General features: G+C 36.6%; 4 protein-coding genes across 4 annotated transcripts; 1 reads left to right on the top strand and 3 right to left on the bottom strand.

The window, feature by feature from the left end:
- Nucleotides 1–2,548: 2,548 nt before the first annotated feature.
- On the bottom strand, nucleotides 2,549–4,867 carry LOC130623275 (tigger transposable element-derived protein 4-like). The gene is made up of 2 exons (XM_057438745.1): nucleotides 4,482–4,867; nucleotides 2,549–3,749 (listed from the first exon to the last, which is right to left on the bottom strand). The coding sequence occupies exons 1-2, from the start codon at nucleotides 4,865–4,867 to the stop codon at nucleotides 2,549–2,551; spliced, it is 1,587 nt and encodes a 528-aa protein (XP_057294728.1).
- Nucleotides 4,868–7,260: 2,393 nt separating this feature from the next.
- LOC130624199 (uncharacterized) lies at nucleotides 7,261–9,880 on the top strand. Its single transcript, XM_057439772.1, has 2 exons — nucleotides 7,261–8,040; nucleotides 8,688–9,880. The coding sequence occupies exon 2, from the start codon at nucleotides 8,709–8,711 to the stop codon at nucleotides 9,624–9,626; it is 918 nt and encodes a 305-aa protein (XP_057295755.1). The 5' UTR covers nucleotides 7,261–8,040; nucleotides 8,688–8,708; the 3' UTR covers nucleotides 9,627–9,880.
- An 8,621-nt stretch (nucleotides 9,881–18,501) lies between these two features.
- On the bottom strand, nucleotides 18,502–23,065 carry LOC130623274 (uncharacterized). Its single transcript, XM_057438744.1, has 2 exons — nucleotides 22,444–23,065; nucleotides 18,502–22,397 (listed from the first exon to the last, which is right to left on the bottom strand). Exons 1-2 carry the CDS (start codon nucleotides 23,063–23,065, stop codon nucleotides 18,502–18,504), a joined length of 4,518 nt encoding a protein of 1,505 aa, XP_057294727.1.
- A 65-nt stretch (nucleotides 23,066–23,130) lies between these two features.
- LOC130623273 (uncharacterized) lies at nucleotides 23,131–23,784 on the bottom strand. Its single transcript, XM_057438743.1, has one exon. It carries the CDS (start codon nucleotides 23,782–23,784, stop codon nucleotides 23,131–23,133), a length of 654 nt encoding a protein of 217 aa, XP_057294726.1.
- Between the last annotated feature and the right edge of the window lie 3,861 nt (nucleotides 23,785–27,645).

Below are 27,645 nucleotides of genomic sequence, written 5' to 3'. Positions count from 1 at the left end.
AGACACCTTCGCGATTTAATTTCAAGCTATTCAAGAAACGAGGAATGAGGATGGTTTATAGTAAAAGAATGCAGTGAGAGCCCACTCACCTTTCATAAGAAAACCGTTAAATGTCCCAATCGTAATTTATTCCACGAATTTTAAGAAACATCGCAAACAATCGCAGGGTGACTGAAATTTACACTGCAAATTGGTAACTTTATGTAGTAATTCTTATCGGAAAAAAATCTCTACCCTTAGGGTATTTCCCTTCAGAAACTGATTTTTCCACAAAGTTTAGAAAACATCGCAAACAACAAACAACAAAGATCATTGAAACTGACCATGGGTAAATTTTCCAATCCTGTGTGGTTTTTCTGGGGCCAAAATCTGGCCGCGATTTTTTATTGACTAATTCTATTATTCTTTGCTCACGTGATTATTATCGGGAAAAGCCCTTTTCATCCCAAATATCCCAGCGAGTGGTTTCACTCACCCTAACAAACATTAGTATTCTACAAAGTTTTTACTAGAGTCAGATTTGGCCAAGCTTGGTAAACAACTGGTAAATAACTCACAGTTTCCGCTGAGTTATTCGTTCGCGTCTAAGCTTTTGTTTGAGAGAAACTCATTTTATCAACTCGAAGAAGAAAGCTTAGTTAACCAGGCTAGTGGTGATTTTGAAAAGCTAAAGATGTCATTGAAGATGTCATTAAAGATGTCATTGTCTTTCACCTCCATGCAACAAAATCATCGAAGATGATTTTGTTGCGTGGAGGTGAAAGTTATTTTACAACTTTAATTATTCGTGATGCCCACGACAGGATGTTACATTTTAACAGCCCGGCTAGCCCGAGCCAGGCTGCCTCCATGTGAACGGCCCCTTGGGTTAAATTTTCGTTCTGCTCGCCACTTATGATTAACTTTTCTCGCAGCTCATAAGCAAACTTCCATTGTTTTTGTTTTGCGCGAATAAAAATCTAATTTCTGATAGGGGGCAAACATACTACGTTGCTAGAGTGAGCTAATGGGTGAACCGATGTTATCAACATCTCGAACATCAAACGAAAGTAAAGCACATTCTGGAAATAGTCTTCTTGTTCTAATTGCTGTCCTGACGATTTTTGTATTTTCTTCAGAGATTAAAAAATTGTCTCTTTTACCCCCTGAATTGTTTCTTATTTAAAATACAAACTTTCCAAGGTGAGGTCGCACAAAAGAATTCCAAAAAAGGATGGGCTACTGTCCTCCTTCGTCCATACATTTTCATATTTTTTAACCTTTTTCAAAATTAAAACGGTTTATCAACGGGAGAGGGACAATACATCAAAAGTGTTTGTAAACCAAAAAGTTTTTTATGTAGACTGTCTGTTCATTTGAGGGAAATTGTTGGTTATGGTTGTGTTTTGACAAATAAGAAGGGTTTATTTGTGGTGTATACTCAGTTTTTTTATTCTTGTTTATTAAAGAATAAGTTACAACAAATCGTAATGTCTCCTTTTCTTTTTAATGTCGCACTCTGCAACGTCATTTTTGTTACTATTTCCAGTCTTCTTGTTTTTACGCCGCCCGTTGAAAAAAGTCATATTTCAGGCAAAGAAATTGCTCGTATTGAGGTACAAACAGACGTAATTAAGTTATACTAACGCTCGCCCGTCCTTTTTATACCGCATCACGTGCGTCTCGCTACTTGCGCAGTTAAGCTACCATTTTGCGTGACAGACAGACAGACGTATACGGGTATTAGTATATAGACTAGTATACGTTTTTATTTCTTGAAATATAACACTCATTTTTGACAATATATAAAAAAATAATTTTAGCGTATCGCTACGTTAACATAATGTTATTGACGTTGTGCCTCAACGTCAGAAAACTTAACAGCGTGTTATTAAAAGTGATTAACATTTTTTTCTTGTTAACATCAGCTGGCTGTGATTTTGAAAATCCATCGTGTTTATACTTTTTTGTCTTCGTAACATAGCTAATATTTCGATGTGTTTGTTGTTACTTACCGTTCTATATAGTTTTAGCTAAACGTTCGGTATAACTTGTACCCAGACTCTAGCAAGTAGCTAATTAGCTTTTTTCTCACAAATAGGCACCTTGGAAATACACACTGCGTCGAAATAACAAGCTTTCGATGTCTTCTGTGACAAAAACAAATTGTGGGAAATCAAAATTGAAGTGTAAGCAACATTCATACTTTAGTTTAAATTTTCCGCAATTTCTCCTTTCGGGTTAGTCTTTTGACAATGGCGAAAATCGAAGTTGTGTTTTTTATATTGGTATTTATTACCTAATCCAACTAATCTTTAAATAAAATGTAGAAAAAGTCTCTAAAATGATACAGTAGAGTCTCCATAACTCGAACAGCCACGGGGAAAAGGAAATCGTTCGAGTTATGGAGACATTCGAGTTGTAGAGGTTTTCAACTTTTAGCGCAATATCCTCCCTTTACGTGAACCAGCTGGATAAAAACGTTATATTTAATCTTAAGTCTAACTTTAAGGGGGCTATTAGGTTAATGAAAGTCAAAACAATACACTTTTAATGAATTTTTTAATGTTTATTTAGAAAAGAAGTCGGTGATAACTGTTTGCTTACAACTCATATCAAAATCTTTGGCGATATTACGATTCAAGTCCCTCAGGGAAGCTATCATTTCTTCTCCAAAATGTGAAAAAATACTCAAGTCTTCGAGGACGTTGATAGCTGTACGCACTTGCTCGGCCGTCGGTCTTGTGATCTTATCTTCTTCCTCCTTGTCTTCTTCGTCGACCTCTTCTAATTCTTCGTCTTGAGTCCCAGTGATCTCAGCAATGATGTCAGCAGTCTTCAGACGCCCATGGGATGTACTGACTTCAATGTCAAAATCAACGAAATCTTCAGTTGATAAGTCAGGATCAATGTGGTCAGGAAACCTTCGTTTTATGTAAGAGAGTTCAGCATCGAGGGTTGGAATTGGGTCTTCTTCTACTTCGCTGGTTAAACTTTTAAAAGGGTCGTAATCTTCGTTGATCGCTCTTTCTGCATCCTTTTGGGAAATTCCTGATTTTCGAAAGCAATTGGTGAATGTTTTGTTGGAAACATCATCCCATGCTTTCCTTAGCATGTACATAGCTGCAAGAATCGAGAACTTCGGAGTCGATTTTTCCTCGTCCAAGGCTTTTATCAATTTCCGCACTGCTAGCGATCGATATTTTGCTTTCAGGGCGCGGATAATTCCTTGGTCCATAGGTTGGGTTCGGGACGTGGTATTTGGAGGAAGAAAGATCAATTCTACCCATTCCAGGTTTTCAACATGAGGATGTGCGGTACAATTGTCAATAATCAAAGCAATTTTTCGCTTAGAGACAGAGAATTTTCGATCAAGCTCGCGTACCCACTCTTCGAACAGCTCTCCAGACATCCAACTCTTCTTTTGCGAACGGCATCGACAGGGTAGTGTTTTGACACCTTTAAAGCAACGAGGGTTGGCGGACTTGCCGATTACAAACATTGGCAATCGTTCCCCCAAGGCATTACCAGCAGCTAAACCAGTAAGTCTAACTTTGCTGTGTTTTCCTCCATAACACTTATCACCTTTCATATGCAAAGTTTTATTGGGAAGGCATTGAAAGAAAAGCCCAAATTCGTCGGCGTTAAAAATGTCTTCCAGAGGATAGCGGGAGAGAATGGTTGGTAATGTTGTCTCCGACCATGGCGCTGTCATTTCCTCAGTGACGGACCGTGATTCTCCAGCGATGGTTTTGAAGGATACTCCATACCTGAAATGAATGGATGAGAAAAACGTTTATCTCTGTAGTTGTGACTAGTGTAGATGGAGCTTTACATTTTGTTTGATTCGAATCATGGAATTCTAAATTTAGAATGCCATGGCCATGATTCGAATAGAAAACATTCGATTGTTACCATGTTTTGATTTGTGAAAGAATTCGAATAGAAAAAGATTCGATTTTTACCAAGTTTCGAAGTTTTGACGAGTGAAAGAAAGCATGGAAGCCATGAAAGTCCAACAAGTCAAAAGATTAACAGACATTATTTGTTGTATAGAACTTCCTATCATTAAACTTATTACGTACGAAATCGACGCTTTTGTCATGGGGTATCATGTTTATAAAAGTAATTGGACACCCTCTGTTGGAGATGAATTTTATGGTTTCATGGAACCAACAAATAAAATGGATAAATATGCAGTTGCAGTCAAGAAAAATGATGGAGAAATCATTGGACATCTACTACTAGGAAAGTCAGGACGCTTTGCAAAAGTCATATTTTACTTTCTGAAGAATGACAGCTTCAATGTTTGCAAAATAACAATTACTGGAAAGTCATTGAATGCTGGTGATGGATTAGGGATGAAAGTCCCATGCAAATTATCCTTCCTCTCTGAAAGAGAGTCTATTGATATTTTGAAAAAACAACTACCAAAGCTATTGTAACATTTTTTTAGATTTTATCTTCACGAAGATAAACAAACAAAATCTTAGTCAACTAACCTGGTTTTCCATTTAGCCATCCACCCCTGAGAAGCTTGAAATGACTCGACACCCAACGCTTCGGCAAACTCAAGAGCTTTCTCTTTCAGCATCGGGCCACTGATTGGGATATTCTCACTCCTCATCATAAGTAACCATTTATGAACAGCTTTGTTCACATCTTTGAATTTTTCTGGCTTTGATCTCTTCGATGTTTGCCCGTTGTTAAACTGCTTGTAAATCTTTTCTTTATTTTTTTTCCAAGTTGACAGGGTGCTTGGAGGAATTTTGAACTCTTTTGCCACATCCTTTGGCGCAGTACCCTTTTCCAACGCTTTAAGAGCTTTGTACTTGATTTTGCACGACTTATTGTCAATTCGGCGCTTTGATCCTGCCACAGACGACATTGTTATGAGAGTGTCTTTCTTTTAAAATTCTTTAGATTTTCTCGAAAACGTTCGAAAAAGACGTTCGAAAGGTTTGGATGACGCATCATTAATCATTCGAATTAATAATAAGGCCTGCAAAACACGTCTTAAAAAGATTTTTAGACCCAATTTATCAGGAAAACTGTTCGAATTTTGATTATGATGTCAGAAAATTCGAGTTATGGAGAGAAAAGTCTCCAAGGGACAAAAAAATTTGTTCGAGTTAAGGGAAGATTCGAGTTATGGAGGTTCGAGTTGTAGAGGTTTTTTTATAAGAGTTTATTAGGAAATTTTCACGGTGCCAACGAATTTGTTCGAGTTAAGGAGAGATTCGAGTTATAGAGGTTCGAGTTATGGAGACTCTACTGTATAAATAATCTGAGAACGACAAAATAAACAAAACTTCTACACAATCAAAGAGGCATGAGTATTTTATTCCACAGAAACAGCAACATGCCTGTGTCATTTGTTAATTGCGGGACTTATGCACATTAAGCGAAACCAACGGGAAAACTCTAGGCTATCAATAACAGAATGAGGAAGGGTTTTTAAAAAAGCCTTTCATCTAAAAATGTCTCGATGTTATATATCATCTCTGCACTTAGCTGCAGGTAAACGCGTTAAACTTGATCGTCACACCACTACCGTTTTTATACATTTAATATTTGGTAATCACTCTCCAGCATCGTTACACAACGTCTCAGTACTTGCGAAAGAAACTAATGATTTTAATTAGAGTTTGACCGTCCAATTTTACAAACATGGTAAAGTCTATATTTTTAGAATTGTTTTAATTTTTGAGAATTGTTTTAACTAGTCGTTAGCCCGTGGAAAAATCCACGGGCTAACGCTCGCCCGTCCTTTTTATACCGCATCACGTGCGTCTCGCTACTTGCGCAGTTAAGCTACCATTTTGCGTGACAGACAGACAGACGTATACGGGTATTAGTATATAGCCTAGTCGTTAGCCCGTGGAAAAATCCACGGGGTCGTCCGTCCTATAAATTAACCCGTTGCAACAAAGGGGACAGAAATATATCGCATTTGGTATTGGTGCGCATTTTAAAAATTTCGTGTTTCCGTTACGGGACACGGCTTTCGCGGACACACAGACAGACAGACGACGGCTATTATTAAAGAGACTAGCCGGGAAACCCGGCGTCGAAACGCCGGGTTAAGCGACAAGTAAAGGTGTGATCCGGCATTGAACACTCTGTGGAGCGCTTAATAAGAGCCGTAAACTGTCCCACACGATCAGGTGGAGCGCTTTAGTACAGGTATACAGTATGTCGTTAATCTTTTGAAGCGCATACACCATTATAGTGTGCGACTGTAACATATTTTTCAAAAAATAACTTTCCCGCAACGATAACTGATATAAAAACAGAGTTTACAAAGTGTTGTTACTCCATCATAGCAAAAACAATCGTCAATTTTATTTCATTTTGCAGAATAACATTTTGCGCAAGTTAAAAAATTAATCGTGACACTGGGCTGAGCGCTTAGTACAGTTAAACCGTGTTGCACAGCGTATAGGAATAATACCCTTTTGAAAAAAACTTTCTCGCAGACACAGGGCTCAGCGGTTAGTCCAGGCGTGATTCCCAAGAAAGTTTAAAAATTAATTGTCACAGTGGTGGGCTGACCTTAGTATATACAGGTAAACGGTGTTGCACATGCCCATAGGCGTAACAGCCTTTTACAAAAAACAGTCTGTTTTTAACACTGGGCTAACCGCTTAGTACAGTTAAACACAGTTGAACAGGCGCATAAGGCGTATTACCCTTTTCCAAAAATGTTCATTGCAACTTCGGTTTAAATAAAAACACAGGGAACAGTCGTTACTCGTCCAGCCAAAACAATCGCTCAGCCATTTCATTTGCAGAAAAAGTTTGCAGAAAAATAATAAAATATGTAGCTATACCTAGCTAGCTAACTGCATTTAGCATAAAAATTATATATTGCTTAAGAATATTGTTGTAGCCAAACTGCATTTTTATACTTTCACTTTTTAAGGACCTAGCTAAATAGCCACAGCCTCAACATAAAAATAAATGTTGGCTAGGATAAAAAGCTCTTATACCATACAGAATAGCAATAAGTGAGGCTCTAGCTAGCTAGTAGCTATAGCTAGCTAATCTTCGTTCCTAGCCAAACATCCTAAAACTGGTGCGTTTAAGATCTGTACGTGGCTAAAAAACGTGACAATATATTTATCCTAACATTGAAAACAAACAGAAAACAAATATTACTAATATATAAGGCTTTTAGAAGATAAAAAAGTCAAACAGGCCTACAAACCTCACACACTGACCACAAACACGACCATTATCAAAATGGCCTTCGTTCCGCGAAGATCTTGGATTCTTTCTGGTCGCAAAAATCTTGTTTTTTTTTTAAAGAATCAGGCGTTGTGAATTGTGTTTCACGCGCGAGCGGTCAAAACAAAGTCGGTAAAAATATATCGCATTTGATATTCGTGCGCATATTAAAAATTTCGTGTTTCCGTTACGGGACGCAGCTTTCGCGGACACACAGACAGACAGACGGAATACGGCTATTATTAAAGAGATAGTTCTATTGTTACTTTTTTTTTCTTTCTGTTGTTACAATTAGTAATTTATCTTGTTTTTTTAAAATTTAGAGTTGGTGTGAACTTGGGTGCTGGGTGATAGCAAAAGCTTACTGAGAAAACATTCAAAAAAATGTCATCTCTCTTTCAATAATAAATGTTTCAAAATTTAATCAAAATTGTTCACTCTTTGCAGCTGATGTTGACATGCAATATTAAAACAAGTTTAAAACCTTAAGTTTTGATGCGTTTTAAAAATCTTTTCAAAGGAAAACTGCAGTGAAATACTGTTGTGCCGCCATTTTAAAAATAGCAAAGTGTTGCACTTTAGAAAAAAATTGTTCAAGTTAATTAACACAGAATCTCACTTCCAATCAAATTCAACGCTTATTCAGAATGTCGTTAATTGGAATAATTAAACAAGAGGTTGGCAATAATGATCGTATTTGTAACGAGTTAGTTAAAATGTTAACAAACTTGTATTTGCAATTTATTTTCTTTTTTTAAAGGTCAGCGATCAATCTATTTTATTCTTTCCACGATATTGCGTTGACTGAAAGACCATAGCAGTTCTTGTAGGGTAAGTTTAAAAATCATTTTCATTTTGAAATAAACTCTCTATGTTTTCGCACGATCTCTTTCTCCGTCACAACTACAAAATATGAAACGTTAATTTTTTTAATTTCTAAGACCACTTCAATCGTTCTTACATTCTAAAAAACTTTCTCACCAAACTTGTGTTTAATACTAAGAGTACGCAGAGAAACTTTTGTGTTAAAAATTTGATTAAAAAACATTAGAATTCGTGTGTGATTAATCTTGAACTTTCGAAACTTAACCAGTATAAACGCAATCTACTTCAACCTACTTTTCGTATACTTACGGAGTCCTCTGCATTGTTTTATTGTAGTTTGTAGCGGGATCCTACATATATTAGTTGATGTAATTATATTCTCTTAGTTGCAAAAATCAATTCCATCTTAAATGTACTGTTTTAGTGAAATGATTATTACGGTTAATGTTATTTAACTTTTTGCTTGTCCACCATGTTTCAGATTTGATTGTAGGATGTGATGTGACCAAATAAGTCGTTAATTGCATGTAAAACATATTTAAAAATTTCTTTGTGATGTCTTAGAATTTACAAACTGTATTCATTTTCCTATATCAATGTGAGGCAGAAAGAAAACAAAAATGATTCTTGTAACTTATTCTATATTTCTCTAGGTGACTTAATTGCAACCAGCCATGCTACAAAAAAAAATTTTTGCACTTCTTCTTCTTATCATTGTAAGCTTGATTTTGTTCACATCAAATTTTTACAAAAACACAACAGTGATAACTCCTTTTAATCGCACGCAAGTAATTTCACTAATTGTTGGTAGAAAAAACGAAAAAGGATTCAATACAAAATTGGTTCTTTCCTATTCCATATTTGGTAAAGATTCGGCAAGAAAATGGGGATATCTCATTGGAATGGTTGCTAAAGAAGCAAAGGAAAGTAATTTATACCATGACTGGATAGTTCGAATTTACCACGATAAAGCACTTAGCAAAGAATATATCAAAAATCATACTTCTAAATTTGACAATCTAAAATTTTTTGATGTTTCAAAAATACCATTGTACGGAGATATCACCTCAATCGATGGTAGAGTATGGAGATTCTTTCCATTAGCAGATGACACTGTCGATATTGTGTGCGTCAGAGATCTAGACTCGCCAATCCTAAAAAGAGAAGAAGATGCAGTAAGGGAATGGCTGACAAGTGGTCACATCATGCATGTTATGCGGGATCATGTTCAGCATGGAACTGTAATTTTAGGTGGCATGTGGGGCTTCCTAAATGCTATGAATAGAGGGTTAGGCCGCAAAATTGTCGATCGGGTTTTGCATAATGCTGCAAAAAGGACTGGAAGTGCAGAAGCTGCCAAATCTAGCGACCAAACAGTCTTAGCTAGACATGTTTGGCCATTAGTGAAATTGGATACCTTACAACACGATGCTTATCTTTGTAAGAATTACGAAGGAAGTGTACCGTTTCCAACGAAGAGATCTGATGATTTCACATTTGTTGGATGTGTTCGACCTTGCATTGTAAATAAAGGGACCCCATGTGATGTAAAATGTCGACCTAAAAATCATACGGATTGGACATTTTGCTAAGCGCATCAATTTTCTAAGGGCTTTCTGTTATTAAAGGTGTTAAACATACCGACAGTACGTCTCACAGAATAATAAGAAAAATTTGAGTTTTGAGACGCTTTGTTTTCTATTTATTGAGCTAATGACGAGATTCATTTCGACAAGTTGGCAAATTTTGAAGTTCGCCCCACAAGTGGTTTTTTAGGCGTCTTCCATATAAAATAAATTGTCAAAGTTTGCAGTGGACTTAGGATCTTAGGTTATTTGGTTAGATTCCAACTTTCACGTGGTCACTCACATGGTCATTTTTTCAAATTTTGGGGACTTTGTGACATGGTTTATTTTTGTGGATTAACAATGTTGTAATGTAAAACCTTAGTTTAACACCAAAGTTTGAACCAACATTGTTATGTCGTGTTTTGTCGTTCTGAATATATCGTTAATTACTTTTAAATGACCATCATTACTTCAATGCGGCTTCATTTTCAAATTAATTTAAACAATAATTAGTGAAGTAAAAAGGACATGGGAAATAGTCTGATGACATTAAAAAAATGTCAAGATGAAATTATGATAAAGCCACTTGTTTAGAGGATATGAACGACATGAATGAGATAAACATGAAGACTTGCATTTTAATTTTTAAAAAAAACTTAGTGATGAAAAGTCATTCGACCGCGAAAAGCCAATGGGATTGAAGTAGCTATAAAATAAAAACAAAAAAATATGAACCACCCGTGTAGCGAAACGATACGAACACGCACAATGCGAGCAGGATTATACGAGAGCAATTATACAAAAGCGATTATATGAGATCGATTATACGAGAGCGATTATACGAGAGCGATTATACGAGCGCGATTATATGAGATCGATTATACGAGAGCGATTATACGAGAGCGATTATACGAGCGCGATTATACGAGAGCGATTATACGAGCGCGATTATACGAGAGCGATTATACGAGAGCGATTATACGAGAGCGAATATACGAGATCGATTATACGAGAGCTATTATACGAGAGCGATTATACGAATTCGATTATACGAGAGCGATTATACGAGAGCGATTATACGAGAGCGAATATACGAGATCGATTATACGAGAGCTATTATACGAGATCGATTATACGAATTCGATTATACGAGAGCGATTATACGAGAGCGATTATACGAGAGAGATTATATGCGTCCAATCAGTGCAAACTTATGAGAACATCATCTAAAAAAGAGTTGTAATTTTTTAACATGAAACATAAAATATAAATATAAATAAACTATTTCCGTAAAAAATAAAGGAGCCATTATATTTAATTTGAATATGATTGAATATATAATGAATGTGGTAACAATTGCTTGGCAATGGGCAACCTAATGATAATTTTTATGAACACAATTAAGCACGTAGTGACATTTGTTGAATAGTTTTACCCACCATTTTTGTTTTACGCAATTAACAATGAAAGGGATTTTTAAAAGAAGGGATAATTTACATAATTATTAATTGCATGTATTCTGAGATTAAATAACCATATATGATTAGTTCCGCAGCATAACAACAAGACGTAATAATGAGCCGTTCTTTTACCAAGAAATGTGAATCATTGATAAAAACACTGAAACGAAATTTGTTTGGGTAATCCTTTCCCAGGAATTACTGTTTTTTGTCAGTTGTTTTAAACATTTTTTCTTTTTTCTCATTTTTATTTCCTGCAAAAATGTTGCCAATAGAAATTATATTATATTCAAATTATTTCTTCTGTGCTTTTAATGAGTTAGTATGTTTAAGGCCGATTTTCATGTGAACGTCATATGGAATTGGTTTCGGCATATGCCATAAAAGCCACGGCGCTTTTTACAATTCGGCGCAAAATACTGCTGTGTGAAAACCGGCTCTTAGACGCTAAATATGAATTGATAAGAACCTTTTAACATTTTTCATATACTGTAACACCTGAGACTAAAGAAAGCATGTACTGAATATGTTCGACTCCGTCTATGAACACAGAGACAGACCAAGCAGGAGAAACAGAAAAGAAGATAAAACATTTCTTGTGGTGCATACAGAAAAAAAAGTAAAATTGGCTAAAAAAGGTATTAAGAATGCTATAGTTTAATTAATTCATTTTTTTTGGCTTGCAATATGCTTATGAAGGTTATGTTTTGTCGTTCAAATACACGCTTGACTGTTGTTATATAGTACAAAAATAGAAAAATCGGTACCACGGACGGATTTTAGAGAGGATAAGGAAACAATATTCTTCTCTTTAGTAATAGCCGTATTCTATCTGTCTGTTTCTGCGCAACATGGCGTCGCAAGTAGCGAGACCCGCAAAAAATCCCCGCAGCCCTGCTGCTTTATTTCATATCCCGCCAGACCCCGCTTGTTTACCGTCCTTTTTTTGACCGCTCACGCATATTAGACCAATCACGAGACTCTATTTTCACTAATAACCAATCCAAGTTCTTCGCAGCCTCAACATGCCGACGGAGAAAACATACTATGTTTGCGAAGGGTATTTTCGTTTGGAAGTGATGTTTGAAATTTGTAGATCTCCTTTTACTCCTTTTTTCTTCTGAGTACTTTGCATCTTATTCTGTCCTAGGATTATTTAGTTTCTATATGTTTTCACATGTTAAGGTGAATATTTCATCACGTTTTTTAGCTGCGTATCAATCTTAAACCAATTTTAAGTTTTTGGCTAGCTACAAAACGTAAATTTTAAGCAGCTAGCTATACCTATCTTTATTTTTATTCCTATTCTTTTAAAGTTTTTTTCAGTTTGGTATATTGTTATTTATTTTTATGTTGAAGTTGGGTCTACCTAGCTGGGTACTTTCACTTTTTAGCTACCTCTGGCGAAAAAGTGAAAGTAGCCAAATACAGTTTGGCTACCAACAAATCCTTAAGTAATTATGTTAAATAAAGTCAGGTGGCCACAGTTTTTAACCCTAGACTGGGTAACGTCGGCTGTTTCCTGATTTCTTTTAAAACAAAAGCAACAAAGATTTTTGGAAAATAGTATTAGCCCTATGAATGACACGGTTTAACTCTTAGGTGCTCAGTCTGGTGTTAACGACCAGGCTGTTTCCTGTGTTTCTGTTTAACTGAAGTTTTACAGAAAAGAGTATTACACCTATATGGATTTGTCGCATTGTTTAACTATACTAAGCGCTAACAGTCTACCTGTACTAAGCGTTTAGTCCGGTGTTGACAACGGGCTGTTCCCTGTTTTTCTGTTTAACCAAAGTTTGTGATAACGTTTTGTACAGTAAAAACTACACATTGTTTACCTATACTAAGCGCTCAGCTTAACATTTTTTTGAACTTTTACCGGGAACATTCCCTGAAAAAATAAAGAAGGTTGCCAGCTGCGTTTGCTATAACGGGATAACAATGAACTGTAATCTATGTTTTCATTTTACCTAAGTTGTCGAAAGTTATTTTTTGAAAAATATATTTCACCGGAAACACCATAAAGTTGTGTGCATTTCACTTGATTTTCTACACACTATATGGCTGTACTAAAGCGCTCCACCTGAATGTGTGGCACAGTTTACGGCTCTTATTAAGCGCTCCACAGAGTGCTCAACGCCGAGTCACACATTTACTTGTGGCTAAACCCGGCGTTTCGACGTGGGTCTCCCGGCTAGTTTCTATTATAATAGCCGTATTTTGTCTATGTGTTCAAAAGGATTACCGCGTCCCGTAACGGAAACAAGAAATGTGATATATAAAGGACAGGCGGCCCCGTGATTTTTTCCACGGGTTAACGACTAGTCTCTTTAATAATAGCCGTCGTCCGTCTGTCTGTTCGTGCGTCTGTTTTTCTTTTTGTTACGAAAACACGAAATGCTATATATAAAGGACGGGCGACCCTGTGGATTTTTTCACGGGTTAACGACTAGTCTCTATAATAATAGCCGTCGTCTGTGTGTTTGTCTGTCTCTTACGGAAACACGAAATGCGATATATAAAGGACGGACGCCCCCGTGGATTTTTCCTGTGGGTTAACGACTAGTATCTCTTATTATTGCAAAAACTGGCGGTAATGTAACATAGACTTAGTGCTATTAAAACAGCCAATAACAGCACAGTTTACACTTGAGATTATAAATAATTCTTGAAATTCTTGAAATAGAAGATTTTTGTGCAGATAGATAAATGTAAGCGTGTTTTTTATACTTCGTTTTCATCAAGTTTAACTAAGAATAGCACAAAAAAGATTCTATCGGACACTACTTTTTAGAACCCAGTTCCCTTCCGTAGTGCGAAATAATAATGAAACACGAAATGTTTAATAGGTGTATTCGAAATTGTCCTTAAGATCAGGATACACTTGTCTAATATCATTAATTATATTCTATAATACAGTTATAAGTTTTCTACAATATACTTATAATTTGTTATAATATCGTTATAAATTCATTTAGTTTCATATAATTTTATTTCTAATATTTCATGTAAAAGTCTGACTAATATAAATTGAGCATATTTTAACCCTATTCGGTCCGGGGTTTTTCGAACATACTATGACCGGGGGGGGGCGGATTCCGCCCCCCCCCCCTCAATAACTTTTCATAGGATTGTTCAAATTGAATCAAACTTGGCACACTTATAGTACGTCATAAAAGGAACAAAATGGCGCCAATAAACTTTTGCTTGCGTCAGCACATTTTCTGTGACGTCATCAGAAGCTTGAAAATTGTCAAAAATGCCACTATCTGCTTAAAATATAATTACTTTCGTTATAGAGCGAATTTTTACATTCTGTTTGAAGTTTCTGAAAGCTAAATAAAAGTTATTTAACATATCTTCCGGTTTTTACATGGATCGGATAAGAAATTGCCAAAAATTGCCCGAAAATCCGTTTTTTCCGATTTTCGGGTGAAATCCGACAAAATTGGGAGATCGGATTAATCACGTGTTCAAATTATTCAAAATGATTCTTCTTGATGAAATAAAGTTGTGTTGCAAGTTTCAAGTTCTAAGGATAATCCTAACAGGAGTTATTATATTTTCCCCATTATAAGGATTTCATAAAGATTTTTAGGGGTAGTTTCGAGTAATGGCCAATATCAAAGCCTCTGAAAGGTATGGGACCTAAAAAATTAGCATGCAGGTGTCTAATAGATAAATGTTGAAACTCAGTAAGTATCATAGCCATATAACAAAGCAATCAGGAGTTATTAAAAAAAAACCGTCAGGGGGGGCGGAATCCGCCCCCCCCCCCCGGACCGAATAGGGTTAAGTAAATGATTATGTATTAACTTTGTTGTGATGGATGAGGAAACGACAACATTACTTCTTCTCAACGCATGCGTTTAACATTAGTTAATGCCTTCAACTAATCCCTGAAAGAAGAAACTGAAAACAGAAAATATGGATTAAAGATTGGCTACGTAGAAGAAACGATCGTAGCGCGTATCACACATTGTTTCTGAACTTCGCTTAAGTGATGAACACGACTACAGAAAATATCTCCGTATGAACACAAAAACATTTGAGGTATCCACTATTATTCTCAATCATGATATCATATCGACAAATTATGTACAACTACATATTTGTAACTATTTTTATAGGAACTGTCAAGTTTAGTTGAGCCGAAAATAACGAAACCTACAACACGATTTCGAAAACCTATTTCCACTGCGGAAAGGCTCGCTGTCACTTTGAAATTTCCTCGCCTCCGGTGAAACAATGAAAGTCTTATGCACCAGTATTGAATCCATAGAACAACAATAAGGAAAATAGTTACTGAAGTTTTTAAAGCAATTTATTAAGTATTGAAGGATAAGTATTTAAGTACTGAAGAAGAATGACTTGAAGTTATAAGAAATGCCCAACACAGATGGAATTTTTCTAATTGTTTTGCTGCAGTCGATGGCAAACACATACCACTTTGACATCCGAAAGGCACAGGATCTGACTATTATTATAACTACAAAGGCTACTTGATTTTGTTGATGATGACTATTGTTTGCAGATGGTCGACGTGGGATGTCAGGGAAGAATAAGTAATGGTGGGATTCTTTAAAAACTCCCCAATTTATGCAGAGATACGAAATAATACATTGAATTTACCAGCGCCCCAGTACTTGCCATTCCATCCGGGCTATCCAACAATTAAATCACCGAAAAAATTTCAATGTTGTTTGTTGGCAACGATGCTTTCAAATTTGACACGTTTTGTATATAGCCGTACAGTCACAGAAATCTTACCATCGAGAAGAGGATTTTTAACTGTCGACTTTCTAGATTTCGACAGAAAATGCTTTTGGTGTTTGGGACAGTAGGTTTAGACTATTTTCAAATCGTTTAAACTTGAATGTTGAACACTTTCAAACCATCACTCTCGCCTCTCTAGTGATACAAAACATGCTGCGGAAAAAACTCTTCCTACACACCACCAGGCTATTGCGACAAACAGATCCTGTTACGGGAGGAGATTGGCGCTCAGAAGTTTTAGAAAATACGAGCAGATGAGATCAGGCAAGAACTCACAGATTATTTTATGACAGGGGACAGGTTGATTGGCAATGGAAACGTGCGTTTTAACTACGAAAAACTGTAGATGGGATCTTACAAAATGAAATATAATTCATTTTAAAAACACTTTATTTCTCCTAAATGCTTACAAAGAAGAATCAAGTTCCGGCCTTCCATATTTTGCATCCAAAGCAGCTTTATGCATTTTGAGCTTAAGCATATCTTTCGATTCACCCTCTGGAACCTCCTTTAATATGTTTCCCAGCATTTCACAAAAAGATTCATCATGTGATAGAACTCGTTCTGTCGTTTTGGGGTCTTGAGGGGTTATAAGTCGTTGTAAAAATGCCTCCATAACTTCATTTGTAGTCTTCATGGTGTTATCTCTGACATTTCTTCCTGTTTTTGACGAACTTGAAGCAATAGAAGAATCATCACTGTCATCACGATTAACACCTTGTTGACTTCCATTACTAACCGACTTTCGCGGTACTACGTTATCACTTAAAAAGGATAAATCATTAAAGAATTTCCAATTACTTTTGTACACCTCAGACGTCCCGGCGCCACTTGTTTTCGATAGCCTTTCCTTCTTCCTTTGAAAGCAGTAATACGATCTCAACGAGGTCATCTTTGTGAGCAACTGCGCTTCGTTTAACTCAATATCACGATACTTTAAAATATCGACGATTCGTTTAACAGCCCTCTCTCTCTCTTCTTTGACAAAATGTTTAGGGTGTTTTGCGTTGTATAACACGTCTTCCTTCTCCCATACCTTACACAACTTCCTTGTTTCCTCATCTGACCATTCGTATGTGCCTTTTTTAATTTTACCACTAGGACGTCCCCTTTTTCTTTTAAAAGGTGATGTTATAGCGCTCGTTTCTGGATACGACTTTGGGCTTGACTGATAATATAACCCGATAGGTGATGGTACGTTTTGCTGTTGCATCCTTGCAAATCTCAAAAGGTGAAACGTAAAAACATAATGAAATTTTTTTCGAATTGTCGAAAGCATAGTTTGATAAAGTTCTTTTTAAAAAACTTACCTTAGGTAGGTGCATCTTTGTACGACATTTTCTTCAACAAAACACACAGAACTCTTTACGGCCAGGTTACACTTGTATATAGTTAGTATAATACAGTTATAATTTTTCTACAATATACTTATAATTTGTTATAATCGTTATATTTTTATTTAAATTCATATAATTGTTGCCACAACAACGCTAGCAAATAGATCTATTGTCACAAAAACAAAAGGCTTTCAAAACCAGATCACAAACAATAAAACCAAGCTATATTGATATTATAAGGTATATTTCAGTGATATTATGCAAGTGTATCCTTTAAGTGGAAATATCTTTTTAATAAATTATTAATCAACTAACTTAAAACCGGTTTCTATATTTGCACTTATTCGTTAAAACACAATCCAATGCTGAAAATGAGCGAAAGAAATAAGAGAATGATGATATTAAGTCAAACGTCAATGTAGACTAGTTTCACAAGAGAATTAAACGCAGGTGAAATTTTATGATAATAATAAATGTTTTCATATTTATATCAGTATTTGTTTACACCTGCTAGGTTTGCTGCGAGGAACAGCTACCAACACAAATACCGAAAAAGAATTACGATTGTCTTATAAAATACTTGGATGATATAACAATAAATTGTCGATGAAGATCGGCTACGATGCGAATAGTAGGCGTGTTTATCGCTCACTTAATCTAACCGATACCAAATGCAAAAGATGAAGGATTCGAACTTAATACAGGAAGAAACCAAAATCGCCAAGTACAATTCCTTCTTTTCTTTGTCACTAATTGGAAATATAATTTTATTTCAAAAGTGTGTCATGTCCTGACTTGGAAATTCCATGTCGCTAAATGGAAACGAGTTTTTACTTCAAAAAGTAAGTCATGTCCGTACTTGGAAATTCGATGCCGCTAATTGAGAATGTTTTTTCCCCTCTAGGTGTTCTTCAGCACCACTTTTGGAACCGTTATCGTACCAGGACAATCGGAGGTTTCTGCGATCATCGCACATTTCCACAACAAGGTGTGAAAACAGAGCGAAAATTTTCCAAAGATTACAATCTCTGAATGCTGAAATATCACTTCATAGCATTTTAACATGAATCAAATACAATAAGAAACACTTCACACTTTAAAGATTCATAAAATATCAAAATCAAGTACCTCGTGTACTCTACTCGTTATCTTTCTCAACTATACTCTCTAGAAAAATTGTACAACAAAAAAAGAAGAATGCGGGGAAACCCCGAAAAAATAATAATGGCGTCATTATTTACATACTCCCCCCGTTGACATGTCCGATGTCAACACGGTATGACTAAACATAAAGAAATCCTAAATATATATATATGTCAAAAAAAACTATAAATACTCTTCGCGGAGTTTACGCATCAACTGTCCTTCAACCGCAGCCTTTCTCGTCGGCCTTCGTTGTTGCTCATCTTCATTGAGAGTGTCTTCAGCGGGTTTTTCAAGTTCACTTTTTTCAACTTTTTCAACTTCGTTTTCAGTCTCATTTGCTATTTCAAGTGGAATCAGTTTTTTAATAGGACGCGTTATCGTAGAAACAAGTCCTTTCTTGGTGTTAACCCGAATCTTCGCACCACGAATAAATCCGTCCTTTCCATAGATCAGTTCCGTAACTTTACCCAATGGCCATCTACTTCTTGGCAGTTGGTTATCATCTTTCACCACCACGACGTCGTTCAACTTTAAATCAGGTGTTTCTCTGCCATCCTTTCTGTAGAAGTGATGTTGCCGTAATTCGTTCAAATACGTTCGATAAAATCGTCGCCACTGATCGTCAAGCACTCGTTGTACATAAAGTAATCGTTTCGAGCACTGGTCGGTATCATTCATTGGGACACATTCAGCACCAACAATGTTCGAGCCGTAAATCAAATGCAAAGGTGTGATAGTCTGTCCAAGATCGTCCTCACTCTGATATGTAAGTGGTCTTGAGTTAATCGATGCTTCAACTTGGCACAGAACTGTCTCGAGCTCTTCGAAAGTCAATAGTGCCTTCCCAATGGTCTTACGCAAGGCGGTTTTCATTGATCTGACGATCCTTTCATAAAATCCTCCCCACCAAGGACTCTTGGGGAGAATCGGGTTAGTTTCAATAGACTCATGTCTCATAAATCTTTTTACATGGTTAGATTTAAACGTTTTAAAGTTATCATGCACAACCGTAGCAGGCGTTCCTCTTCTGGATTGAAATCTTTTGAAAGCTCTAATGAACGCTGGCGTCTTTAAATCGGGTGAAAGCTCAAAGTGCACAGCTCTAGTAGTAGCACATGTAAGTATTAATACGTATACCTTTGTCGTGTTTCGGTTCTCGGTACGAATGTAGAGTGGACCAGCATGATCAAACCCAACGTGTTCAAAAGCTCTCGAAGCGCAATACCTGTATTCTGGTAGATCTGGAGTCGGTGGTGATTTAATAGGTTTGCCTTGGTATCGTCGACAAACAATGCACTGTCGTAAAATGGATTTGATTGTGCGTCTACCTTTCGGAATCCAAAACTTCATTCGTAACATGTTGAGTGTCGCTTCTACGCCTTGATGAAATGTTTTTTCGTGGGCATCTTCAACCAGAAGTTTTGTAAAATGTGAATCACTCGAAAGAATCAACGGATACCTTTCGTCATATGAAAGCTTTTTTTTCTCACCAAAACGTCCTTTAACACGTAAATCTCCTTTCTCATCTTCAAACAACTTCAGGGCGGACGAAAGTTTGTTGAAGTAGTTTTGGTTGTTTCGAAGTTTTCGTTGATTGTTTGTAATCAAAATATCAAATGCACTTTTGTATTCTTGAGTCGACAGTTCACGATCGTTGCATACTGATAAGTCTCTTTTTTGAATTCGATTTAACAATTTATTCGCAAATCTGTAAACATATCCAATGGCAGTTATAAGCTTTTTCAGTGAGCTAAACTTAGTCTCGTCTATAATATCATGTAACTGCGAATGACAATGATGAGTGGAATGACTAATGTTAGTAGTGATATGACTTTTCTTCTCTTCTGACAAAACATCGAATGAATGTTTGTTGACATGAAACTCAGGTGGAACAAAGCTGGAATCAGACAGAAATTCAGGACCGTTTAACCACAAATTTGAATTGAAGTCACCAATTTTGTCTGGTCTGGTAGGTATATCACTGGGGTTATGAATGGTGGAAACGTGAAACCATGATTCCGATGGAATGAATGATCGAACATAAACAACTCTGTTTTCTACCCATGGCTTCCACTGCTTCAATTTGCCTTTTAGCCAACAAAGGGCAACTTCCGAATCTGACCAACCGAAAAAACGATCAACTTTCAATCTACCATTGATCGCATTAAGCACATGGCTCATCAACTTTGCTAAGAGAGCACATCCTAGCAATTCTAAACGTGGAACAGAATGCGGCTTTAGGGGCGCAACTTTCGTTTTAGCAGTCACTAGCGAAACACTTACGCCAAGGTTAGTTCGTATTTTTGCATAAATCACAGCAGCGTAGGCAATCGTCGAGCTATCACAAAATCCATGCAGTTCAATTGATTGAATTTCATGACGCGGTTCACAGAATAAATAACGTGGTATCTCAAAAGTTTGTAAATTCGCAAAATCGTTCAATATATCTCTCCATTGTTTAAGCAGTTCCCCTTGCAGTGGATCATCCCAGTCGGACTTGTGTTGACAACATTTCTGGAAAAGAACCTTTACTTTGGTGGTGATTGGTGCGATCAGGCCCAACGGGTCATAAAATGAAGCAGATATACGTAAAATGTTTCTTTTTGTTGGAAACAGTTCTTTCGCTCGTTTCAATAACTCGTCAAATCGGTACACTAGAATATCTCTGTCGATGTCCCACTCGATCCCTAATACTTTGGGGTTAACAGTTTTGTCGCTATTCGGTTCAGAATTCACGTTCTCAATTTTATCGATAAAAGTTTGTAATTCATTGTTATTAGTAGCCCATTTTCGCAAATTGAACCCTCCTTCTTTCATGATTTGTTTACTAATTTCGTAAAGTTTCTTGCCTTCAGTTACGGTATCGGTACCGGTTGTTAGGTTATCGACGTACAAGTCATCCTTCAAAACATCAGTAATTTCGGGGCAGATAATTTCGTAAGTCTCCAAGTGGTGTTGGATTGTCCCATTGAGTAAAAACGGACTGCACGTTAACCCAAACACGACACGCAGAAATCGATAGATAATGAGCTTTGAATCGTTCTCGGTAGGGTTTTCTTTCCACAAAAAACGAAGATAATTACGGTCTTTCTCAGCGATTTCAATATTCAAGAAGGCTTGTTGAATATCAGCAACTAAAGCGACGTAGTTCGTACGGAATCTCAGCAGAATGTCAAACACCTTAGCAAGTAAATTAGGACCAGAGTACAAAATGTCATTGAGGGATGGTTTGTGAACGGCACAAGATCCATCAAAAACAGGACGAACTTTCGTTGTACTTTTATCTTGGCGTACAACCGGATGATGCGGAAGGTAGTGAGCATTTTCGCAAGCTATCTCACTTTCTGGAACTTTTTCTATAATCTGTTTCGATTCGTAGTCTGCAAAAACGTCGTTGTATTGCACAGCTAAATCAGGTTCATTTCGTAATCGTTTGTTAACAAGAGAATCTAAGCGTTGTTTCGAAACTGCAAAATTATCGGAAAGTTTATCATGATCAGGACGAAATGGTAATTCGGTCACGTAGCGTTCACCGTTGAATTCAAGAGTTTGTTTAAAAGAAGATAATACGTTTTCGTTTTCTCCGTCACCGATCGACTCAATTTGCCAAAACTTGTTCAACTCGTCACGAAGAATTGTGTTTTCGGTATCAACACGGCAGGCGTGGACTTCCATGCAGCTTGATTCGTTCGCTTTCGACTGTTCACCTCCGGACAAAATCCAGCCAAGTTTGGAATTGATAGCGATAGGACCGCCTCTCGGATCTCGAACAACTTCGCCGGTAATGAATGAATAATAATGGTCTAAACCAATCAGAACGTGAACATTCAGTCTCGTTTCACCATTTAAAAAATCTGCTAATTTCAACCGCTTCAAGTGTTCGTAATTATCAGCGTAATATTTCGCATTCTGATTTGAGAGAGGAGCGCAAATGTTTGGTACGGCAATGGCTTCGATGGGTACGGTAGATGAGCGGTCAGCGGTTTTTACATACAACTTAACAACGGGTAGCTCTCTCGATTGGCTGTTGCTATGGCCAAAAGTGTTAATAATTAATTTCTCCTTTCGAATTGTTTCTAAATTCAGTTTTTCTTTCAGTCCATTTGTGACATATGTACCTACCTGAATCAAACATGAATCTCGTTTGTATGTTCCTGCTCTCCCTTTCTTTCGAAACAAAAGCTTTAGCCGTCTGCAAAAGAATTCCTTTGTTTTCTTGGCTGATGTGATTCGCGTTGGTTTCGTTAGAAGGGTTTTCCTCCGAGCCATTGTTGTCTTTATCTTTTCTTTCGGCACGTTTTTCTTTCATACACAAAGAGATGTGGTGACGTCTTCCACATCTATTGCATATGTAATTTAAACAACAGTTCTTTGAAATGTGTCCATGCTGCAAGCATAAAAAGCAACGCCCTTCCTTTTTCATAATTTGCGAACGTGTTTGTACGTTGGTAACTTTTGAACACCTCGACGGAGAGTGAGAATCGTGACAGAAAACACATTTTTTTCTGTCCAAAGTCAATAAGCAGTCTGCGGTAGAAATTCCTCCTTTCTTGTAATTTTCACTGGGAGTTTGTCCCTTGCCTTTCGCGGTTACAGTGCACCTCTCTCGAGCTTGCAGTTCGTTATTGATAAAAAACAGCATCTTTTCAACGGACCACTTCTCCTCTCCAAAGTTTCTAGAAATAATCATTCGTAATTCGTTGGGAATTCTTTCGTTCAGAACCGGAATCAATAAACCCAGCATTTCGCTATTATACTTCAAATTTTTCAAATTTCGAATACAGTTCTCAACATCATTATAAAGTTTTCTCAATTGTTGTTATCCATTGATCGTACTGACTCAATCTTCAACAGGGCTTCCATGTGCGCGTTAATGAGCACCTGTTCGTTGCCAAAACGGTTTCTAAGCAACTCTATAGCATTTTCGTAGTTACTGTTCGTCAATTCTAACCCAGAAATAGTTGATAAAGCGGTTCCTTCGACGTATCTCTTCAAATAATTAAATTTATCAATTGCATTCAAACTGTCATTGTCATTAATGGCTGAATTAAACTGGTCCCAAAACGAGGGCCAATTCAAAGGGTTCCCATTAAATTTGCTCAGTTCTATTTTGGGTAGTCTCATCGATTTCTTTTTAACAGACCGTGTCGATTCTGTGGCTGAAACATGTGGTCCGGTAGCGGTAGTAATAGTCGCGAGACTCATGTTCACTAATAGATAAAATTCTGTAGCCTCCATAACGTCGGTTTCGATCTCTTCAGCCGATAAAACACCGTATAGCTCTTCATCTAACTCCTTTAACTGTTTAACAGTGTCAATTAAAGTGGTCTGTAAAGAAATAATTTCTGCTCGTTTCTCCTCCGAAAAGTCCTTAACTATGACATCAATTCGCTCGCGCAAAGTGCTCGCAATAGACCGCAACCCCTTTCGCCTTGCACTCTTCCTCGTAGTCGCAGTAGACATAATGAAATTTAATGTAATGCAAAAAATGAAACCAATGAAACTGGAAGCATGAAAAATGAAAGTTTTTGAAATTTGACGTGCAGTACACAATAAGACGATTTCAGAATAACAAACACTGTCTAAGCTAAGTTAAAGTTCATAACATAAATCCACCAATTCGAGCAAATAATATCCACACAACATCACAAGTCCACCAATTCAAGTAAATATCTAAAAATAATATCAAAAGTCCATCAATCGAGCGCCATTTAAAGATTCATAAAATATCAAAATCAAGTACCTCGTGTACTCTACTCGTTATCTTTCTCAACTATACTCTCTAGAAAAATTGTACAACAAAAAAAGAAGAATGCGGGGAAACCCCGAAAAAATAATAATGGCGTCATTATTTACACACACTGAAGCCGAAATTTTCGAACAAAGGCGAATTGATCCCTGTCAATGTCAATGGAGAGACTGAAAGTTTATATAGTGGGCTTTTCTGCATGCCGTTTCAATGGTAGAACCTTCTTATACGTTCTAGCAGCTATGGATGTCTTTTCCCGATTTCTCTTCCATCTCTTGTGAAAAAAAACCCGGCAGAAATAGTGGGCCGCGCCCAACATATCTTTCGTTTGTTTGACTATCCAAATTATATACGGACAGATCGCAAGGAAGCGAGTTTAAAGGTCCTCTTGTTTTTGTTTGTTTGTGATTTATTTCAAAGATTTGTGTTCTAACTAATATTAAGCCTGACTGTGATCTGAGCAAAAAAGAGTTCGACAGGCAGAAGAGCAACTGAAAGACACAAAACCAAGTCCTCGATGATAGCTTAGTAGAAGTAGAGGGTGATGGTAACTACTGTCTTTTCTGAGTGATTGCGGTCAAATTTACGGCGATAGCGAACTTTACAATACAGTAAAAGTCAGAGCAGTTGGGCAAGTGATGAGCAATCCAACTTTATTCGACTAGTTTGTAGAAGAAGGCCGATGAATTTGTCTCATCGCTATCAACAAATCGTGAATAGGCTGATAATTTGTCCACACAAGCAGTCGCTAACGCATATGGAGTTGTATTAGAAATAATAATTCCATCTGACAAAACGAAACTCTCTTTTTTGACTCATTCTTGTTTATTTTTAATCCCCTATATAAATTTTGTACCGAATAAAGCAACACGGGTATAGATATCAGGTCAAACCTTTCTAAACATTTGATCGCAGTAAAAACAATGCTGTGATTAAACACGCATAATTGATCACTGTTTTTTCTTTTCGTTTGAATGAATTTCTAACTAAGGATATATTTCCACTCAACGACACGCACGCAACCCCCCCTCCCCTCCCTCCCACCAACACATTGGCCAAAACTCGCCCCTCTACAACCCGGCATAAATAGGTTTTCGTGACTTCTTACCATCAAGTAATAACTGAACATACCGTGTATTGTATCACTGTCTAAGTTTAAATCAGCTTTCATTTGTACCGGATAGGCCTTCTGTTTCGTTTCGTTTTTGTTTCGTTTATCGGTATCTCAGCCAAGCCAATATAATAAAACAAACCTGCCTATTATTACTTAACCAGATTCGTGTTATACTTACTAAAAAAATTCTTTAGTGCATAAAAGGATAAATAGTGTATTATACCTTAAACTGAAAAAGTTTAAAAACAAAGAAACAACCTAATTTGGCCTTATTGATTTCCAATGTGAAGGAGTAAATTAACACAAACCTAACCTTTCACGAAGCAAATTGGACGGCGAAATATATCTAAGTAGATGGAGTTTTTAATTTTTAACGCGGCAATATTTCACTGTAAACTTGTAGCTAATTAGAGCGCAATTTTCACCCATTACTTGGAAGAATTCGAAATAAATGCGTTGTTTTTAATACCCAAAATAGTGCTAACATTCGGTATTATAAATTCGTCACGTGTTTTTCGTTCTAAGTGAAAGGCAAAGACATGTTTTACAGCTAATTTGCCGTTACACTTACCATTCAAAATTCGCTTTATAAAAATCCTCCTCAACAAACAGAGCTTTGTTCAGGGTCTTCAGAGGTAAAGACATATTTGTGTTGGTAAGGATGCTGTTTTCACGCCGAAACATCAACTTTTATAACTCTACGAACATATTTCAAATCAAAAAATTCTTAGTCTTTGTCTCGGACTTTTTTGTCATGATGGCGAACATCATGAATATCAGAATAAAGCGTGAGTGGGTAGGAAAAAAACTGAAAAATATTAAGCGTCCCCCCCCCCTTTGTATTAAGCACCCGAATGTATTTGACAGGAATAGGTAAAGATTAGTAACCTAATGTTTTCAAAGTGAAAAAAAAGTATATATATATATATCCTTTTTCACATTGTCTATGTAAGTTTATAAAACTTTCTCTTACTATTTATGAACCTACTGAATGGTCAGTGTAATGTTTTTAATAATCATACATAGACAATGTAGCTATATGACTACATGAACAGATCGCGCTCTTTTTGTGACTGCATTCAAATTGTGCATGCAGAAGAAACCAAATTTTGCATTCTCCATGACCTGTTGACGACTAGAAAAGTTTGAATCTTTCTTCAGATATATTATCTGGTCATGAAACCAAGGCGTGGTTAAAACAAAATGAATGAAACAAACAAAAGAAACGCGCCATTTTTATTTATAATGACAGCTTTTGATTTTGCTTCTACGGTAGGTTTTAGATTTTACTTTAAAAGAATACGGTTGTTTTGCTTGTTAGCTAAATTATTTTAGTAATAGGTTGTTGACCTTTAAGCTAGAAGTAGTTCTACCGTAAAATACTTGATTGTTAGAGGACAGCTGCAAATAGGGCTATGTTACCTAACTAGCTAGTTTAATTATAAACAATGATATATGTCCATTTGGGCGATCTATCTCTTCTTAATATGTTATTAAGATGCTTTTTTCGATAGAAAATAGCAAATAGGACATGCTCGTTATTAGACTGCGCAGCTACAGTGACTATTACAATTTCGCCATAGAGTGCAAATTTTGCCACCCAGAAACAGGCGATTTTCAACGTGATGCGGTAGTATTTATATATTTCCACGAGGTTTCCGATTTCCTAAAAACGTACATAGCTAGAAATATATGAGGAAGAGCTTGGGCAATTTTTTGAATAGATTCACATCATTCGTCCGATAACTCTCCAAGAACTTTCCTGAATTAACTAAGTGGATAAAATTTCGCGTGTTTTGCAGTTTTAGCATAAAAAAGCGCGAAATAAATCCATGCAAAAATAAATAAAAATTTGGCCGACCGCGAAATTACATCCACGCAAAATTTAATTTTGAAAAACTTATTATCAAAGCTGTTGTTCTTTTCGCAAAACCAGTTAAACAATTGGCCGTCCTTTGGTTGCCATACCTCTAGATACTCATGCGATGCACGAGCAGCTGCAGTGGAATCAAATATATCAGTGAAAAAAGTAGCCATAATTCCAAGAAATTTTACTTACGTTGATAAAGGTGAAAACTCGTTGATGATGTTTTGGTAATTCTTTTCTTTGCTGATTGTTTTCGATGTTTTGGAAAAAAAAAGATTAATTTTATCATGGACCCCTGAGTCACTCCATTATTTTTACTGTTACAGATTGTGAAATTGATTGTTATTACTGGTAGTCATGACGGTGGAGTGCATAAAATAATATAGCGATTTTAAGAGGTAGGGCAAAAGTTGCCGAGAAAGGGTCAATACTGGCGATGAAAAAGGCATGCAAGTCCCTTGTAAATTGAGTTACCATTGATAGACAACATTATCTATTTACATCAGAAGTTAATAAAAACTAGAGAAAAATCAGGTATTTATCTAGTCTTTGATTTTTTTGTGTTTGGAGGGGGGCGGAAAATGGGTCGCGTAA

The sequence above is a fragment of the Hydractinia symbiolongicarpus genome, chromosome 13 (assembly GCF_029227915.1).
Source record: "Hydractinia symbiolongicarpus strain clone_291-10 chromosome 13, HSymV2.1, whole genome shotgun sequence".
Taxonomy (NCBI): domain Eukaryota; kingdom Metazoa; phylum Cnidaria; class Hydrozoa; order Anthoathecata; family Hydractiniidae; genus Hydractinia; species Hydractinia symbiolongicarpus.
This window is presented reverse-complemented; position numbering and strand designations above follow the sequence as displayed.

Bases quoted from the DNA above. Each gene is read 5' to 3' on its own strand.
- LOC130623275 (XM_057438745.1), bottom strand. From the start codon at position 4,867: ATGTCGTCTGTGGCAGGATCAAAGCGCCGAATTGACAATAAGTCGTGC. The intron at 3,750-4,481 runs GTTAGTTGACTA...CATTCATTTCAG, and splicing joins ATGGCTAAATGGAAAACCAG to GTATGGAGTATCCTTCAAAA.
- LOC130624199 (XM_057439772.1), top strand. From the start codon at position 8,709: ATGCTACAAAAAAAAATTTTTGCACTTCTTCTTCTTATCATTGTAAGC.
- LOC130623274 (XM_057438744.1), bottom strand. From the start codon at position 23,065: ATGCTGGGTTTATTGATTCCGGTTCTGAACGAAAGAATTCCCAACGAA. The intron at 22,398-22,443 runs GTAGGTACATAT...AACTGAATTTAG, and splicing joins GAGATTCATGTTTGATTCAG to AAACAATTCGAAAGGAGAAA.
- LOC130623273 (XM_057438743.1), bottom strand. From the start codon at position 23,784: ATGTCTACTGCGACTACGAGGAAGAGTGCAAGGCGAAAGGGGTTGCGG.